Source organism: Uranotaenia lowii, chromosome 2, assembly GCF_029784155.1.
Source record: "Uranotaenia lowii strain MFRU-FL chromosome 2, ASM2978415v1, whole genome shotgun sequence".
Classification (NCBI taxonomy): domain Eukaryota; kingdom Metazoa; phylum Arthropoda; class Insecta; order Diptera; family Culicidae; genus Uranotaenia; species Uranotaenia lowii.
The window spans coordinates 138206739-138226108 of NC_073692.1; the positions used below are offsets into that span (position 1 = coordinate 138206739).

General features: G+C 34.1%; 1 protein-coding gene across 3 annotated transcripts in view; it reads right to left on the reverse strand.

Moving 5' to 3' along the window:
* LOC129749663 (probable nuclear hormone receptor HR3) overlaps positions 1 to 19370 on the reverse strand; it is a 554515-nt gene that overhangs the window by 493880 nt on the left and 41265 nt on the right. For 2 of the 3 annotated variants that reach the window (XM_055744701.1, XM_055744699.1), the window contains exon 2: positions 16212 to 17952. The exons of the other annotated variant lie outside the window; for it this stretch is intronic. In XM_055744701.1, coding sequence (XP_055600676.1) covers positions 16212 to 16218 — 7 coding nt within the window. In that variant the 5' untranslated portion in view covers positions 16219 to 17952. The remainder of the gene's footprint in view (positions 1 to 16211; positions 17953 to 19370) is intronic. 3 annotated transcript variants of the gene reach the window in all.

Below are 19370 nucleotides of genomic sequence, written 5' to 3' on the forward strand. Positions count from 1 at the left end.
TCAAATATATTAAATACGCTGAACTTTGTCTACTGGTTTTTGAAATATAAAATGCCGAATTTTGGAGTCTGACGGTTTAGATTTTCTCGTGGTTCTTAATGTATTTAGAATGTTAAACAATACACCGAGGAAATAAATAATTTTGTGCAGATTTTTTAAGTGACGATTATGTACATGTGATTTAGCAGTAAATACTTTTCAAAAAGAATTCATTTCATAATAAAAATACTGTGGATGATTTTTGGAAATACAATTTTGATTTTTGCATAAGACAATACTTAGAAAATTTACTCATATTCTACTTTTTATTAGGTATTTTCAGCTGAATTGTGTGTAAAAATTAAATTTGATTACAAATTTGAAATCTGTAAAATGAAATGACAAGCAATCTTTAGTTCATGACCTCTTGGATTACTCATCAATAAATGTTGATTAGAAAATTTATTTTTTAAAGCTAAATATTTTTCTGAATTTTGAATCAGCATTCTGAACCTGAATTCAAAAATTGAGCTTTGAATCTGTATCCGAATTTCTTTACGATTAAAGTCAGTGTACAAAAATTGCGATTTCCGAATCTAAATTCCAGATCAGATTTTTAAGAATCAACTTTTAAAACCCTCATTAAAGAAAATTTTATTAAAATCTGTAGTTAAGGTTTAATATTAAAACTATTTATTTTTAATCTGTATTGTGAGACTAAATTAAAATTTGGATATCAAATGATGAATCTGAATCTAAATTTTCCAATTATGTATTGGAAATTCGAAGCTTTAAATGTTTGAATCTTGGGTAAGAATTCAGTTTGAAAACTAAGAATTTGAATATAAAACAAATGTTCCTTTTTTTCATGTTTGGAAACATGACTTGATTTCAACAAACTTGATTCTTATTTGATATGAAATAACAGAACCAAATATTACCCAGGGTTTCAGAGTAGCTTTTTATTTCTTTTTTTTATTATTCTTACTGAAAATCAAGAATCCTGAACTGGATACAGAAAACGATACACGAAAATAGAAACACACAATTTTGGTTATGGGAATTATGGATTCAGAACCTCTGAGTTGAGTTTAATTTAATTTAAAATTTAATATTCAGACCTTAATTTCATGTGAGACCTTAAACCTAAGTTTCAAGTGAGAAAATTTTGAAAAAGTGTAGCTTTAAGTGGGTTGATTCTCGGCTTTCCGTCTCAACAATTTTTTTTAGTACAAAGACTTTGTTTTAAGGATTTGAGGATTAAAGATCAGAGACTAAAAATTATTACAAAATTAAGTTTACGTCTACTGAATCTAAGTGATTCATACCGAAAAAGTTGTCGTTTTTTGTCCGGTTTTTATGCGTCGTATCGCTCACTGCGGTTGGTTTCTGTTTCGAACTATAATATAAGAATTATTTTGTGTGTAAGTTGTAAAAAAAAACACACTTTACAATAGTTTGAAACAAATACCAACCGCAGTAAACGATACGACATATAAAAACCGTACAAAAAACGACAACTTTTTCAGTAAGAACCACAATTTGTAATAAATTTTAGTCCCTGAGGAAGATCCTGTAAGGGTAGAAACGTTGGATATGTAAAAATAAAGTCGATTTTACTAAAAAACTGGAGACTGAAAGCCGAAAATGACCCCAAAAGAAAAATACACAGTCGCCCCCAAAAAAAAAGTGTAGCAAAATTTTTAACTTGGGATGGGTTTTGGTATAAGTTTTAAGTCTAGATTGTTACTCTTGAATAATCTTACTCTTTTATCATATTTTGATTCTGAATTCAAAAATTCAGTAGTAAGAAGGATTGGCACAAGAAGCGCAGATTTTGAAGGCTGCTACCATTTTTTATTTTGTAATTTGGCTACGGGTTGAAAAACGTATTGGCAAAGAAAGCACAGATTATTAAGGCAGTGTAACGAAAAAAAAAATTGTTTCTTGTTCGACCTCCGGTAGAAAGGAGGGTTGGCACAAGAAGTGCAGATTTTTAAGGCCACTGCAGTTGCTTTTTGTTTTGATTTGGCCTTCCGGTGAATGAGACGGAATTGTCTTAGAAAGTGCAGAGTTTTAAGGCTGCTACTACGAGAAAATCGTTCCCGATTTGGCCTCCGGTAGAAAGACGGATGAGTAAAGGGAGCACAGATTTTTAAGGCAGATGCTATGAAAAAAATGGGTTCTTGTTCTGCCTCCTGTAGAGAGGAATATTGGTACAGGGAGTGCAGATTTTTAAGGCTGCTGCTACGAGAAAATTGTTTGTAATTCGGCCTTCGGTAAAGTAAAGATTGGCACAGAAAGCGCAGATTATTAAGGCTGCTGCTTCGAAAAAAAAGTTTCTTATTCGGCCTCCGGTAGAAAGACGAATAGGTAAAGAGAGCGTAGATAATTAAGGCAGATGCTATGAAAAAAATTTTGATTGTTCGGCCTCCGGTAGAAAGACGGATTGGCACAGGAAGCGCAGATTTTTAAGGCTTCTGCTACGAATTTTTATTATAATTCGGCCTCCGGTAGAAAAACGGATGGGCAAAGAAACCACAGATTTTTGAAGCAGCTGGTACGAAAAAAAATGTTTCTGGTTCAAAATACGGTAGAAAGGAAGGTTGGCACAAGGAGTAAAGATTTTTAAGGCTACTGAAGTCGCTAGTTTGTTTTGATTTGGCCTTCCGGTAAATAAGACCAAATTGGCTTAAGAAGTGCAGATTTTTAAGGCTGTTGCTACGAAAAAAAATGTTTCTAATTTGGTCTTCGATAGAAAGAAAGATTGACACAGGAAGCACAGATTTTCAAGGCTGCTGCTACGAAAAAAATTGATTGTGATTCGACCTCAGCTCCGGTAGAAAGGCCGAATGGCACACGGAACGAAAAAGACAAATTGGTAAAGGGTGCGGAGATTTTCAAGGCTGTTGCTGCTGCTTGTTTGTTTTGATTTAGCCTTCCGGTGAATAAGACGGAATTGGCTTAGGAAGTGCCGATTTATTAAGAACTGAAGGAACTCTGCCAAAGCAAATCGTTCAATTTTTTTAATGAGATAAAATTATCGACATTAAATTTTTCATTTTTTGTAAAAAAAAATTACTTGGGGCTACCAGAAATTTAAAGAAAACATGATACCATCGTTTCACGTTATTTAATCTCTAGTATGGTTAATTTTCAATTTTTTTTCTTGAACTTGATAAAAGAAACAAAAAAATACTCAGCATTTTAAATTTTAAACCTTTCAAGAACAATCGAATGACGAGGAATACGCATTTCTTGATCTAATTGGCTATTATTCAGCTCCAGTCACGGTGTATCTGATGGAATGATTTTATCTATCGAAAATTAGCATCGCCGATATTTGCAATATTCGAAAGCTGAGACTTTCCCCTTTCATTTGAGCTCAAATTTGAAATATTCCACCGGTTGGTCTAGAACATTTTAATTTTTTTGAAGATTTTGAAGAAACATTTTAAAAAACATTCTAAACGACAGGTTAAATCAATTTCGTCTTCTACAGTTTAGATTTCGCTCTTTAACTTTGGACTTAAATGTAAAATGTAAATTGAATTTGTTTTCTAATCCTAAATGTTTGTTCATAAAGTATTCAAACTTACTGAACTCAATATATGAATAACTAAATATTAAAGAAAGGCTGGAGACATTTTTCCCAGAATAAAACCCTACAAATGCTCATAACTTCAGGTAATCCTGATCAATTTTATGTAACACATTGATTTTTTAATGTAAATTAACCGTTTTGTATATTAACACACTCTACAATCAATAACTAAGCTCGTAGAATACTTTTTTCTGGTCTTAGTACAATCAGTGGTGAGAAGTTTTATTAGCTTTTTCAGATGAAATAATAATCACTCTGTTTGTGACATTCCAACTCTTTTCTTTCAATAAGTATCACTTTGGTGTCTTCTACAAAATTGTAGCCAAGGAAATTTCCAATTAATCATGTTATTGACATATGATTTTGGATTTACGCTAAAGGTAAGATGAGTTTTCACAGTGATTAATATGATTTTGTCTTCAAAAGAACCATTAAAAAGGTTAAAAATCTTCAAAAAAATATGTTCTAGACCCCCCGGTGGATTATTTCAAATTTGGGCTCAAATGAAAGGGGAAAGTCCCAGCTTGCGAATGGTGAAAAAATTAGCAATGCTAATTTTCGAAAAATAAAGTTTTCTCCCAGAGACACCGTGCCAGTATGCACCGTTTGTGGGAACACTACATTTTCCATAGCAAACTTCCAATCTAAACCAAGTCTTATCTGTATACAGTAGGTTTATGTAACTTTAGTAACATTTATGGTAAAGAGAATAACTTACTGCCAGCCAACCCGTGATCCAAAGTAGAGCATTCAAATCCTCTAAACTTACACAAGACTCCTTCTGTGGGCTGGTGATTTTAGTATTTGAAAGATGCTAGCCATTATATACTCGAAAGTTGTACGACACCCTAGTGTTATGTGAATGGAATCTCTTCGAGGAAACATCATGTTCCATTGAATCCTTTATGTGAGTGTTTGTTCTTTTCAAGCTATTTAATTTAAAATGATCGTTAAATTTTTTTAAAGACATATTTTAAGAATCACAGATGAGATTAGGTTGCAAAGTCTTGAAATGTAATTATATTTACTTTTTAAGACAATTGAGTTCATGCAACATGCAAATTAAGCAAATAAGACAACAACCTTTTAATTGAGTTGTAATATTTTGCATTCAAATTTACCGACTGCTTAGGAATGCAGCTTATTGTTTTAATTTTAATCTATTGGTCAAACAACTTTTTCCCTCGGTTGATTGAGGACTTTCCTTTAACGGAAGGTTGCCGTAATAATCCCCTCATCCATCCCAAACCGGTCCTCGAAAAAATTTAACAAAAACAAACAAATGCAACACAGGATTCGCTAACCCAATGAGCGTTCATTAAGAGGGAAAAAGATTACAGTTGCTGAAAAAGTTGTACAAAAGCTATAACCCACTCGAAAGCTATCAAATTTCACGCGGATCTTGTTTGTCGTCAGTTTTTTTTTTTTTTCAGAAATTCGGCATCATCGTCGTCACATCGGCCGAATAAGTGTGTCCGTCCAATAAATCCTCTTTCTTCGACCAACTGACCAACAACTGGTTCTAACCTTATAAGGCCGCCCGTTTAAGGTTAAAGCAAAAGAAGGTACCGGGAGATAGTCAGAAGGAAAAAAAAATAAATAAAATGTTCGTATTTATATAAATATATACACAAACCAAACTTGGACATCTCGAAGGCAAGACTGACCAAGAAAAGGAAGAAACAAAATCCGCAACAAGAACCGCAATACAAACGAAACAGTTAAATTCCGCTTGCAAAAACTTGTTTCTCATGGTGGACTTCTTCGAGGGTTGTTCCTCTGAAGTTGTTCTTCTGTTTCCGCTCTCAACTTGCCTCTGGCTTCTCCTACTCCCAGATCTTTGACGGTTTGACCGTTCAGCCCCACCGTAGAGCTTTTTTTTATTCTTTCCTCTCAAACCAGCAGCTTCCTGCGACCATAACAGTTTGAGCCAATCCCAAGTAAGTACCTTCCCACCATACTCCAAACCATGTCGTTGATCAGCTCCATGTTGAGATGAAGTTAAGCCAAATATATGGCGATTAATTCTTACGGTGTAACAGGACGTAAAAAAAGTAAGCATATGGAGGAAATCCCGTACCGCTAACATACAAGTATGTTTCGTTGGATTTATTGTATGCTCTTTACTGCATCACTTACCGGGAATCACAGAAAAGCATTAATGCAACTTGTTGCATTTTTGTTGGTTCGTCGGTTTTGTCAAATTTAATATTACCGGACATACTAGATTGAGGACTTTTCCACAAAAATAAATTATTTAATTATATTTATTCTTGATTTTTTTAAATAAACGCTCGTCAGCTTGCATCAAAGTTTGAGATTATGTTCATCGGCAGGCTTTTTTGTATCTTCACTAAATCCTTTGGAAAGGGAAATAAATTTTGGTTATAGTTATGCCATTACATAAGCTATGTTAATCAAACTTATATTGCAATAATTTATTACAAAATTGTTTCATAAATTTTTTTTGAGAGCACCGAATAACGAGAAAACACATGTCAGCTAAAACTGTCAATAAATTACATTCATGCGTAATTTTAGCAAATGGCTAGATTACAAAGACTTCAAAATAAAATTATGAGACTAATTCTAAAGTGTGATCGAAGAACCCCTATACGGGATATGTTGGCTGCATTACATTGGCTTTCAATAAGGCAAAGAGTTACGTACCATACTATGATCCTGATATTCAAAATAGTAAAAAAAATTGCACCAGAATATCTACAAGAGAGAATAATCAGAGGAACTGACCTGCATCGTTATGGAACTCGTTTTGCCAGTGAAATAAGAGCTGCATCATTTTTGTTAGCGTCTTCACAGAATTCGCTGTTCTACCAAGGAATAAAATTGTACAACACTTTACCAATGGACATTAAGAGAGAAGAAAACTTGACTAGTTTTAAAAATAAATGTTTGGCGTTCGTGAAAACTAATATAAGTATATAGTTTAAGTTAGTAATTAAACTACTTGATGATGATTATAACAACTGAACAAACGTCTCTGGGCCGCACATGACAAATTAACAAAAGCAACGCGATCTGGGGCGCGGTAAAACTCTGAAAATGGACTCATGTGTGTGTGGGAAGGGGTTTTACCCTAAAATGTCCCTTTTCTCAGATGGTCCCTGTTCAAAAGTTGAATATAGCAAGCAGCAAATACAAGGAAAAAAATAAAAAGGCAATGATGGACGTACATGGGAATAACATTCAGAAAAATGAAGCAAATCAACAGATCAAAAAGTCAAAGAGACATAATTAAAAATATCTTTTAAGATAATCCAGCCCAAGTTCCCATGTACGGGGGATAGTGGAGGGCCATCATCATCATCATCATAATAATTCAGAGTGCACAAAAATAGAGCACTGGTGTTTTTTTAAGAACGATTTAAAAAAAAAAAACGACATCTCTGAATTGAGGGATGAATCCTCCTTCGGGATGAAAATCTTGAGACAAAAATAAAAAAAGACACCTCTGAAATTTTGACACGATTTAGATGAGACTTAATTTACAAGGCACTACTAACAAAAATGGATTTTTTTTTAAATTAAGCTATTTCAGAATACCCGGGATGGGCAACTTCGCACTTTTTATTCAAAAAATTTGACAAAAAACCAATTCAGAAAAATAATAAGAAGAAAATAAATTATTCAACAAAAAACATTGCCAGCTTGAAATATTTTGAGAGTTGAAACGCAATTATTCAAAAAAGACTAGAATAGTGTGGAGTCAAATACGACCTTCTTACTATTTTATTTTTAGAAAAAACTACAGTTATTTTATCAAAAATATAAAATTAGCATTTGTTTTCTCAGACTTTCATTTCTCTTCCTAAAATTACGAAAATAATCAAATGACGGATTTGAAAACAGTTTTGAAAAAACATAACTTGCTTTCGAAACGTATTTTTAAGTATCCTCTGAGACAAAAATTTGATTTTTTTGTTTAAGTATAGACACTTCAATACTTTCTCGTCAACCGTTTTCCAAAAAATCAAATGATGTGAGGTAAAAGTACGAACACTCTAAATTCCACGTTTCAACAAGAAGTCAGGTGAAAATCATATTATATCAATCTTTGCCTTCATCACCAGCTTCCGTGTTCGCTTCTGATATAAAACCTATGTATGGGCTGAAAATCTGCGCGAGTTTTGAGTTTTCACTGTTTGTCAATATTCAACAGGTTTGCGAAACCCAAATCACATTGTGTATGAGCTATATTCCTGCGCGAGTAAGTAATTGAAGAAACATTAATAAAAATGCGCAAATGTTTCCTTGCATTTTTGAAAAAAGTTAAAATTTTCCGTTCATATTTACTTCGGTGGACCCTGTATATCATTCGTACTTTTTCCCCATTTGCGGTTCGTCATTTGGCTCTTCAAAATTTTTTGTGATTCATAGTTTAGCAAAGACAAATTAATGGAATTCTTTCTTCAGAATTTGTCTAGAAAAACTTTTTTTAAATATGTTTGAACAAAATACACTAGTAAGTTTAATTTTTTTTAACAAACTATTTTTTATGAACTGTCTTCGACTGGAACAAATATCAATTTTTTTTATGTCGAATCCCCCCTTCAAAATTTTCAAAAAGCCCGAAGGAGGAAATAAATAAAGTTTGAAGTAATTTATGTAAATTTCGATAAAAAAAATTCCAACATCTGAAAGATTGCAAGACCAAAAAACAAATTTGAGAAGATGGGAGTTTTTTTTACCTTTTGTTTTCTTGATTTGATTAAATTCTTCGATAAAAAAATTACTTGATTTATAGGTTTTGTGCAACGATATAGTATGCAATTTTGTTATTCGAATTTATTTGTTTTTCGTATTATTCATTGTATATAGACTTCATTGGATTCCTAAGAAAAAAGTCACACTAGATAAGATTCATCTGCTTTAAAAGTTTTCAGTCCGAACAAGCTTTTTCTGAAATATATAAAAATGTAGGGAAATTAAGAGTACAACGGTCATTACTACAGTCTCCAATAAGAGCAGAGGCTCAAACAGCCTTTATAAGATTTTTTTGGAAAAAATCAAAACAAAATCTCATTCGGTTCAAAATTTCCCAATCCGGGGAAATAAGGGGAAATAAGGATTGAATCATCTATAATTTCATTCAAAAATGCGTTCGATGGCTCAAATAGCCTTCATTCGCTTGCTCGGAATAAATCACACTAACCAAGCCTCATTTGGTTCAAAATTTTGAAGTCCGAACTTACTTTTCTGGATAAATTGAAAAATGTAGGGGAATTGAGGGTAAAATCAGCTAAACAGGGTAAAATAGCTCAAACAACCTTCATTTAACTTCTCAAAAAAAAATCACACAAAAAAGGTTTCGTTTTGCTCCATGTTCTTGTAGGAGGGAAGATATTTATTTTTTTTTCGCGGTTTATACATTTTTTCCCATTGTGCTATGCAATAAAGATTCACCGAAAAAACTCCTCACATGAACGCTACGTGAAAATGTACATGGAAAAGCTACCATGAAAATCACGTGATACCTACGTGAATTTCAGGTAGCAAACAGAGCTCGCGCAGCAAGTAGAATGCACGTAATTTACATATGAGCTTTATGCCAAAACTACGTAGATCGAATGTGGATAGGGATTCGTTCCGCTCCTGCGATTCCCGTAGATTTCAGGGAGTTTTTTTTCGATCATTTTAAAAAATGATATGATTTTTCAGGACATTTTAATTTTTGAAATATACGATGAACTATTTTATTTCTAATACGGAATAGACACTTTTTTAAACTTCTCTTTATTTAACTTTACTAATAAAATAGTAGTGGAAATGGCATTTGGGTTGACTCCATATTGAATGCCATCCTAGCCATCCAATTCCGAATTATCTGAAAATAGCAAAATATAAATAATAACGAACACATAAACAAATTTCTACTACTTACGTTAAATCAGCTTCTCTAGCATTATAAAATTTCTTTTAGTGTTAGGCAAAATTTTGGGTACATATTGAGTACTGAAACCTTTCACATAAATTGTACGTGAATAAGCTATTCAGAAGTACGTGTACATCACATAGAATGCACCATATTCGTTTATACCTAGCGGATCACTGGATTTTCACGTAAATCAGATGTGTATTCGTTTTGACAGCTTACAACTATGTTAATTCCACGTAAGCATCAAATGATTTTGTATTAGTTACTAAGTGCCTCACGTTAATCAAATAAAAATTCACGTAATGAGCGCCTTCGTGAAAATTCAGGAGAATTTAACGTTTCGTTTTCGGCTGAGTGTAGATTCTTCCTGTTCATTTCTATCGAAATAATAATGGAGTTTCAGAGATTGAAATTTTATGCAATTGCTGTCGGTGAAAATTCGAAAAACTTTCTTAATCATTTTGTTCGTTCACTCTTAAAAAAAAGTACTTCATGACCTACCGATGATTTTTTAACGAAAATACTGCGTTAAATACTGAAATTTTTTTACAATGCATCAAATTTTATCCCTTTTTTGCATGGGTTATGAATCCGTAGAGAAAAAATAGAACTATCGATGAAAACAAATTTATGGCCCTCTAACTGAGCAATTTATTCAAAATAAACAATTTTATTTCAATTGTTTAAGTTTTTAAAAGAGTGGTAAAAATGACATTAAAAATAAAATTTTCTTTGGTTTATATATTGCTAATTTAAGTTTTGATGCATTCAATTTTAGTATTCTTTTGAATTACACTGTGTAGTTTCGGTAATTCATTTAAAAAGAATGTTTTTCACGAAGCCTATAACAAAAATACCTATTTTTAAACTAAATGGAAGCCCTTGGAAGGAAATAATGGACTTGACGTGATTATTTGACTTTTCAGCTTTGTGTGGGTATGTTTTTTGTGTTTTTATATTTGTCATTTCGAATGTTTTTGAGCAAGTTTTAAAAAAAATCAGGGGATTTTTTTTGGGAGTCTAAAAGACTATTCCAAATCTTCTGATTTTTATGATAAAATCATTATTCATGTTTTTGATTTTAATTTATGTTCAGGAATTTGTCCTGATTTTTGGTCGAAATTCTGGAAATCTAATGCCCATTCCCTTGTCCGGTCCGGAAACGAGTGGACTTGAAAGACGAATGGCATTAAAAATGTATTCCAAACAGTATTTTTGCAGAGATTTAGCTTAACATCAGTACGAATATCAAAATTACTAGAGCTAATACTTTTAACGAATTACTTTTTGACACTGGGCAGTTTAAAAAAAAGTAAATGTGTATTGAAAGACATTGACTTACTGATTATCTTTAACTGATATTGATACTGTATTATTATAAGGTGTAGCTCAAAAAAGACTCTGCTTCATGCGAGGCTGCTTCATAAATTTTAGATTGTTTGAACATAAAATTTGTGGGCAAATTTGTTGAGAAACTTTTAACACGTTAGGATTGTTTTTAATAATAAAAATGCGATACAGTTTTTTTAAATGTTTTTTATGTGTCTTTTTATCACGAACAAGAATAATTGACTACAGTTCCGTGCTTCGAGATTCGTTTGGAACTTAAAACCCATACCTTTAATTAAGTTAGCCAGATTTCCTAGTTTTGCAGAGACTTGTTCAAATATTAAATACAAACTTTGGGAACAGTGTTTAGCTAAATTTATCAGAAAACATAAACGAATTTTTGGAACCTTTTAACACGATTTAAAATTATCTATTGTGTTTTGATGAAAAAATCAATAAAGAGAGCCAATATCCTGGAGTTTCTCGGCCCTGATTCTTGAGGGAAAAATTCTGGTAGTTTAACAATAACGTTAGTAACATTATAGCATTATTAAAACGTTTTTTTTTTTTATTTGATCATTTTAAAGCATCGCTTAATCTAGTTTAACATTGGACAGATATTTTAAAGATCCAATGTTAAAAAAAGTTCACACAATCCACAAGGACAATTTTTTTGAACATTTCAAGGACTATGTAAGGTTTTTCACAGTCGTTCAGGCAATAGTCCTGTTAATAGATTTTTAATAGATTTTAGAGATAATTGAATTTTTTTGTAGAATCGGATCATTTTCAATTTCCAACAAACTTGCTCTGTGAATTTTCAGCTACGTAATCTATATATATAAAAATGAATTTCTGTCTGTCTATCTGTCTGTTCCCTATAGACTCGGAAACTACTGAACCGATTTGCATGAAACTTGGTAGGTGGGGGTATCGGAGGCAGGGGAAGGTTCCTATTATGGTTTGAGACCCCTACCTTTCTCATGAAGGGGGGGAGGGGCCTTCCCAAGCAAAAGTCAATTTTTCGCATAAATCGAGAACGCATCAAGTAAATGGTATCAAATTTGGCATGGGGTGGTATTTGGGAACAAGGAATATTTCTATGAATATTAGGTACCCCTCCCTCCTCTCAATGGGGTGATAGGAAGGAGGGAGGGGGGCTACCTTACAATTTATCATACAACTCGAAAACTAATCAAGATATTGGAACCAAATTTGGCATGGGAAGGTATTTGGATACGAAAAATAATTCAATGGTTATTCGAGATCCCTCCCTCTTTCCAGTAGAAAGGGGGGGGGCCTCTTTCATAATTTTTTACATAACTCAAAAACTAATAAAGCAAATGGAACCAAATTTAGCATGGAAGGGTATTGGGATACGAAAAATATTTCTATGATTATTTTAAACCCCTCCCTCTTCACAGTAGGGAGATATTAAGGGGGAAGGGGCCTCTTTTATAATTTTTTACATAACTCAAAAACTAATTAAGCTAATGGAACCAAATTTGGCATGGGCGGGTATTTGGGAACGTGACATGTTCTAATGATTGTTTGAGACCCCTTCCTTCTTCCAGCGGGGAGTAAGGAAAGAGGAAGGGGATTTTCATACAATTTTTACTGCATAACTCGAGAACTACAACCGCAAATGGAACCAAATTTGGCGTGGAACGATATTTGGGTACGAGAAATGCTTCTATGAATATTTGGTATCCCTCACTCCTTCAAAGAAGTGGATGAAAAGGAGGGGAGAGGTCTTCCTTTCAATTTTCAGTATAATTGGAGAGCTGATCGAGAAAATTGAACCATATTTGGCATGTGAAGGTATTTGGAGACGAGAAATGTTTTTATAATAAATTGAAGCCCCACCTATTCTCAGCGGAAAGATATAAAGGGGAAAAAGGGGCTTCCATACAAATTTTTTGCATAATTTGAGAATAAATCGAGCAAATGATACCAAATTTGACATCATAAAGTATTTGAATACGAAAAATATTTTTAGGAATATTCAGTTTTCTCCCCTCCATTCAATGGTTAGAACGGAAGGGGGGATGGTACTTCCTTTCAAGTTTATGCATAACCCAATAAATTACAACGCAAATAAAGCCAAATTTGGCATGGGATGATATTTTAATACTAGAAATTTTCCTATGTGAAACGATTCCTTTCTTGCAGTAGGAGGATAGTATTAGGAATATAGGAAGGGAAGAGGAATGCATTTTACTTTTTTTTTTTACAAAATCCGAGAAATGGACAAACCTTAACATAAAAATTCATTTTGGTATGATTCTATGATTATCTGACACACCATCCTCCTTTCAGTGAGTAAGTACATAGGAGGAGGGAGGTGAGCCCAATACAATTTTGTTAGCATAAGTTCTCAATTTATTCTAACGAAGCCAACCAATGGAAACAAATATGGCATGGAAAGGTACTTGGTTACGAGATATGTTTCTACGATTGTTATAGACTCTTACGCTTCACAGTGTTGAGGAGGGAAGAAAGGAGGGGGCTCCATATAAATTTTGTTGTAAAGCTCAAAAACTTATCAACCAATGGAACTATATATGATATAAGAGGATTTTGGGGAACAAAAAAAATGGGTATGATTATTAAAGATACCGTCCTCCATTCAGCAGGGGGTGAAAGGGAGGACAGGGGGTTCTCTTATCAGTTTTAAGAACATATCAAGCAAAAACAACCAGATTTCATAAGTTAGATTGTTTGCGTAGGATTAATTTGAGACCCTCCTTTTTCAGGGCGAAGCTTAAAGAAACAGATTAAAATTATCATATTTTTAACACAAATTCACAGATTAAGATTCAGAAAATTTGTTGAAGTCATCTTTGTATTGCAATTCGAAACTCCAGCTGTAGTTCTCATTTTAAAGCGGTTGCTTATGAATTATGTTGTTATTTGATTTAAAATAATGCCAACAAAACAATAAAAATTTAAAAAATTTCTGAAAATAACATTTGTTTTTGAAAGGTGTAGCAAAGCACACCGGGTCAGCTAGTGCAGATTAAAGGAATTGATTTTATTACCCTTCAAAGCTGTTCGTCGGGTCAATATGACCCGAAGCGCACATTTCAAATATCTTTATCATCATTCCAATATATTGAACAGGTGGGAATTTTGACAGACCAGGTATGTTCTATGAAAATAATGATCAAATTAACGACAAAAAATTAAAATTTAAGTTTTGAAAATTGGTTCATTGGGAAATGAAATACAACTTAGCAAAGCCAAAATTGGATATAGTTTTTTTAAAGTAAGATTTTTTTCTACTGAAAGATCTGAGATAGCAGTAAAAACTTTCATTCGAGCCCAATAGATGGATTCTTGAAGGTTTCAAGCATCATTGAAACACCTTAATACAGAAAAGCTGTCAAAAGTTATGATTATTTTTAAAATAAAATTGATTTTTAGGGTTTTTTACTTTCTGGACCAGTTTCTGATTACCTGGTAATACATATCGATTTTATTTTGAAATGTTTAGTAATTAGTATAAATTACCTACACAATGAATATGTATCAATCATCAAAATCGATTAACATTCACAGCCAGGAGAGCGAAATCAAACTACAACTCAAATTTCCCCGAAACGGATATTTAGCGAACGGCTTTGGAAGGTTAAGTCGTAAATCAAGATATTTTTAACAAAAAGTTCCCTTAGTTTTGAAAAAGTCATGGATCTTCCTAGAGCCACTGAAGTTTGAACAGTTAGTATTGGGCTGAAAATGAACACAAAACCGTTTGAAACTTTTTCGTGCTTTAAAAAAAATCACGAAATGTTTCATTGCAAAATTGCTGTTGATAGTTCGCTGATTATCCACCATAAAAATGCGTTATAAACTCTTCAACGTCGAATGCACGTGGAATGTTAAGATTGTTATTTAGTTATTCGAGGGTAAAAATAATGTATACACAATTTTTTTTTGTTTTCTTTTTCGAGATTTTGCATCTATCTGCCTATATACACCCAAAGAAGAGGTTGCAAAATTTTAACTGTATGCCAAAATTGCGCTGAAAAGTGTACTGTACCAAAGATGATATGATTGGAAAAGCAAACTTAAAGCAAACATTTTATAATCAACATTGGTAACTCTCAGCATGCTTCATATACTTCAGCAAGGACATGGACATCAGAACCACCTCCTGGAGAAAGTTCTTACTAGAATGAAATTTCAAGCATTGAATTACTGAGGCAACTCTAAACATTCTTTTCATCAACCGTAGGTTCGCGTCTTAACTACAAAAGTTCGTGTTTGAACAAGCATTTCTATGACCACGCAGAAAATGTTGTATATGTTTTATTTTCAACATAGGAATTTCAGCCTTCTTCATCTTTTTTCCGTGTTGCAAAGTATGTTGCTATGGTTCTCAATTGGTGTTGTTTTCTGCCAAATGAAAAAAAGTCCCGATCAACGGAGTATGCTAAAATGTCATCAATTTGAGATTCTACATGTTATTTAAATATTAAATTTGGATCAATCGTTGATGGACATTTAACTTTTTGGACAATTCTGAATATTTGCTAAAAGAAAAAAAAATTCAAAGTAAATAGTAAAAAACGATTGAGCTTAAAATCTACTCTGCAATATGATTTTAGATTAATTGATTATCACAAAATACAACTCAACTGCTCTAAAACATGTTTGGTAAATGGAAATCAGCATTTCTCAAAAAATAAATGAGCAGGTTATGGAAAAAATTCTTCTCGTAAACTTTGCTTTTTCTTAAACCTTTCACTCAGCTACAGTACCGTTCCTATTTGTTTGGAAATTTGAAGCACGCACACTGTCACTTTGACTTTAAACTTCCATTACTTTTTACTCTGATGATATTTTTTGATAAAATTTTCTGCGTTAGATAGATAAACTATTACACTGTTATATCACAAAATTCGAGCTTTCTGGAGTTTGTGTGCCTTGAGATACAGAAATTCTACGAAAAAATTGGACTTTTTGAGACTCTCCAATATCTCAGAAACTACGCAATATTTTTTATTGAAATTTTGCAGAGTGATTGTTGAAATATAATGTTTGCATGTCTAAAGTTTATGAAAAGTTCTATTGATGGGATCAAAAGTTAAGCGAGGTACAATATTTTAGGCATCATTTCAATCATCTTCTTTTTAAGAGAAGTTTGAGAGGAGAACGTTTATTTAATCTTTTTTCCCAAACAGAATCATAATTGTCTATAGCTGGTCAATACCAAACATACATTTTTGAAGGAAAAATACAGGCCCCCACCCCTAAAAATCATGCGCATTTACGGCCTTACATGCAATCAGTAATTGCATAAAAGTATTTAGTCACATTTTGTTACAAAACTCTCAGCGCCACCAAAGTGCTTATTCCAAATTGCGACAGTCGCCGCCCGGAAGTCTATTGGTTTCTTACCTGTCATGATTCCTGATGCTCCAACAACACTCGAACGTTCAATCTGTTGTTGCTGTTGCAGCACTTTACTGTTCGATTGTCCTATTAGCTGCTGCACGCTGATGGTTGTTGGTTGCTGTTGCTGCTGCTGCTGCTGTTGTTGTTGGGATGTTGTCTGATGAGTTGTAATGATGAGCTGAATTCGGTTAGCTCCAGTTAGTTGTGCAGTTGATGACGAAGACGTTGTCGCCAACGTTGATGACGTCGCCGAAACGCCCAGCAACGGTGACGTTCTCCCCGCTGCTGGAGACGTCGTTCTTGTTGCTGGTTGGTTGCTAGAAGTGGCGTCGTCGTCTGTGTTAGTGTTCAAGAGTGTCAATGGACTGGTCACCGTCGGAAAGAGTGACGTTGACGGGGGCTCGTTTGGTGACGCCACTTTGTTACGTTTTCTGGTTACTGCGGGGTTGCTTCAATCAATGGTAACTTTGATTGTAAAATCGAGAGTTTTATCCTACTAATTGTGTCAGTGAACTCTTAGTTGCTAGATTTTTTTTTTTTCATAACAATAAGTGCCTTATGGTAACTTTTTCTTTTGGGGTAATCGTATGTAAAAATGTACCTCTAGAGCAGGGGAACTCAGAAATTTTCCTCTTCTTTCGGTCTACTAACAATATCGAAATGCAGAACAAATTTGTACTAGCAAATTTTACTAATGTTGTAGCGTTAGAGTTAAATATTTTACTTCTATGAACACAATGTTTCTTGTATTGGTAACGACGAGAAGATCATGTAAATTTTATTCTAGTATAAGATTTGCTTATTCGTATAGGATTGTAACTATTCAAATGTTTCAATTAAATTGTAGAAACTATGCTGGTAACTATGTTATGTGAACACTTCACCTACGAGAAAAACGAAGGGTTCTGGTAACTGCTAAAAACCGTTCAGATTACACTAGAAAATCAGTCTTACAGAGTCACGCACTGTTAAAGATTTCCACCGTTCCGGAAAAATGGAAAATTTTCCCAACGAGCATCGACCGATCGAAGCAAACCGTGTCCGTTTTCCACGCTGCACTCACTCCATAGGAAATCTTCCTCGAACTGAACTACCGCAGCAGGCCGATAACACGCGGCCAAGAGAGAAGGTAGGATGCATTCTGGGTAGTGCACACTTTACGATGTATTGGTTGGCTGCTAAATCGCGAGGACCATCTCAGCGGTCTGTTCCTGCAACATCTTGGCCATTCAGTAGTTTTCCCAAAATATCTTCCAGCCTACTGAGCATCCCTCTCCGGTGCAAAAAAAACTCTCCTCCGAGCCTGGGCCTGAACTAGTTAGTTCCACAAACGTGCAATCCGAACACAGAGGTTCGCACAAACACGGTAACCGATATTAAGAGCTGCACCGCACACTCCACGAATGACCGAGTGATGTAAAAGAAAAACGGATGGGAAATGCAATTTCCTGCGTCACGTCACAACACCAGTCCGTTCAGTCCGACCACCCACCCTACTCAACCCGGCACCTCAACGAGGAAAACCGGCCTCTGCCGTCTGAGAAATCGATTTTCCTATCTCCTGCACGCACACTCTCACCAACACTGAGGAAGGAGAACGGCGCACCAGCACAGCTGTTTGATACTGTTCACGATGGGATACAGGATAAGTCAGCCGACTGGCTCCGTCACTCTATTGGATTCCGGTCTTCCTCCTGCTCCGGTTTTTACTTGTATTTTAGCACTCACACACTGGCGAAGCTTCCTGCATCAGGGAAAGATTGCATTACATTCTCATGTTGCGACGATAAAGGGTGTACCATGTGAAATTGCCTTTTCGATTTTAAAATTTAGAAGTTTTTATACAGCTCTATAATTTTCCATTCAAGCTTTATGACAACATAAACAAATAGCAACTGGCTTGTTTTGTAAAACTTATGCATTGCAAATTGAAATCTACAGAAAATTGTCTTGATTCATCGATTTCAAGCCATGCTCAGCAACTTCTTCACAGCCTTGAAAGTTGTTTTTTGCATAGACTTTAAGTAAAAATTATGATGCGCTGAGGACAGGCGGCAGACGACAGCGCGCAAGCCGGCACGACTCTGGTAAGCCAGGCATACTTGGTTCGATTCCCGGTATCGGAAAAACAACCTATTAAGGTGAGATGTTCAACTAAATATGAATAAGGTACACCGGGTAAGTGTAGACGATGGCTATTAAAACAATACTGTGCTCTATTTTTTCAAATTATTTATGCAGAATGTTCAATTTACTTGTAATCTATCCAATAACTGTGAAAAAGATACGATTCCAACAATAACGGTTGTTTACAACGACTTTTTGCGAATTTTCTATTTTCACCTACGATGTGGAGGTGATGTGCATCTTTTTCAATTGCAAATTTATCGTAAACTAACTGGCTCTTGACGAAAAACTCTACATTGAAACGATCCTTACATTGGACACAACCAGTTAGAAAAAGAAACGGCGATTAAAAATGAAAAAAAAAATAGTTTATTCACAAAAAACTAAAATTTTGTCTCCAAACCCTACCTGGGGTAAGTGTGGACGGCTTTATACAGGCTTGATATTTACATATTTTTTTCAATTTTCTCTCCTCCATCCTATACAATTTAGCTATACTTAGCATTTGGATCATGAAAAGTTGGGTTGTTCTGGAGTAAGTATATATTTTCGATAAAATCGGATCTCGTGTGTTGCAACATAAATTATTCACAATAATCACTGAAAGATGCCTTACTAATAGCACCATGAACTTTTTTCAATATTTAGGACGGTTCGAGCTGTAAAGTAACGTATTTAACCTTTTTTTTTTGTTTCGATTATAGTCCTTTTACCATCTTTATGGCATTCGCGACTTTATCAACGGCGGAAACGTATTCAACCAAGAAAACACAAATTTGTTAAAAATTTCCTGAAAAATCATAGGGAAAATCTACCGTCCACACTTACCCCATAAAGCGGAGTATGTGAAGACACCAGCAGTTCATAAAAAATTACGTGATAACTTTTCTCACTTTGCTTCTTTCAAGCTCATCTTTTAAGCGTTTGTAAAAACACGTTCTGCAGCGCATTGAACGTAATTTGGTCCACTGCTGATTTTTAAATGATTTTTCCAAGTTGAACTATACGAAAAACCGTCCACACTTACCCCGGTGT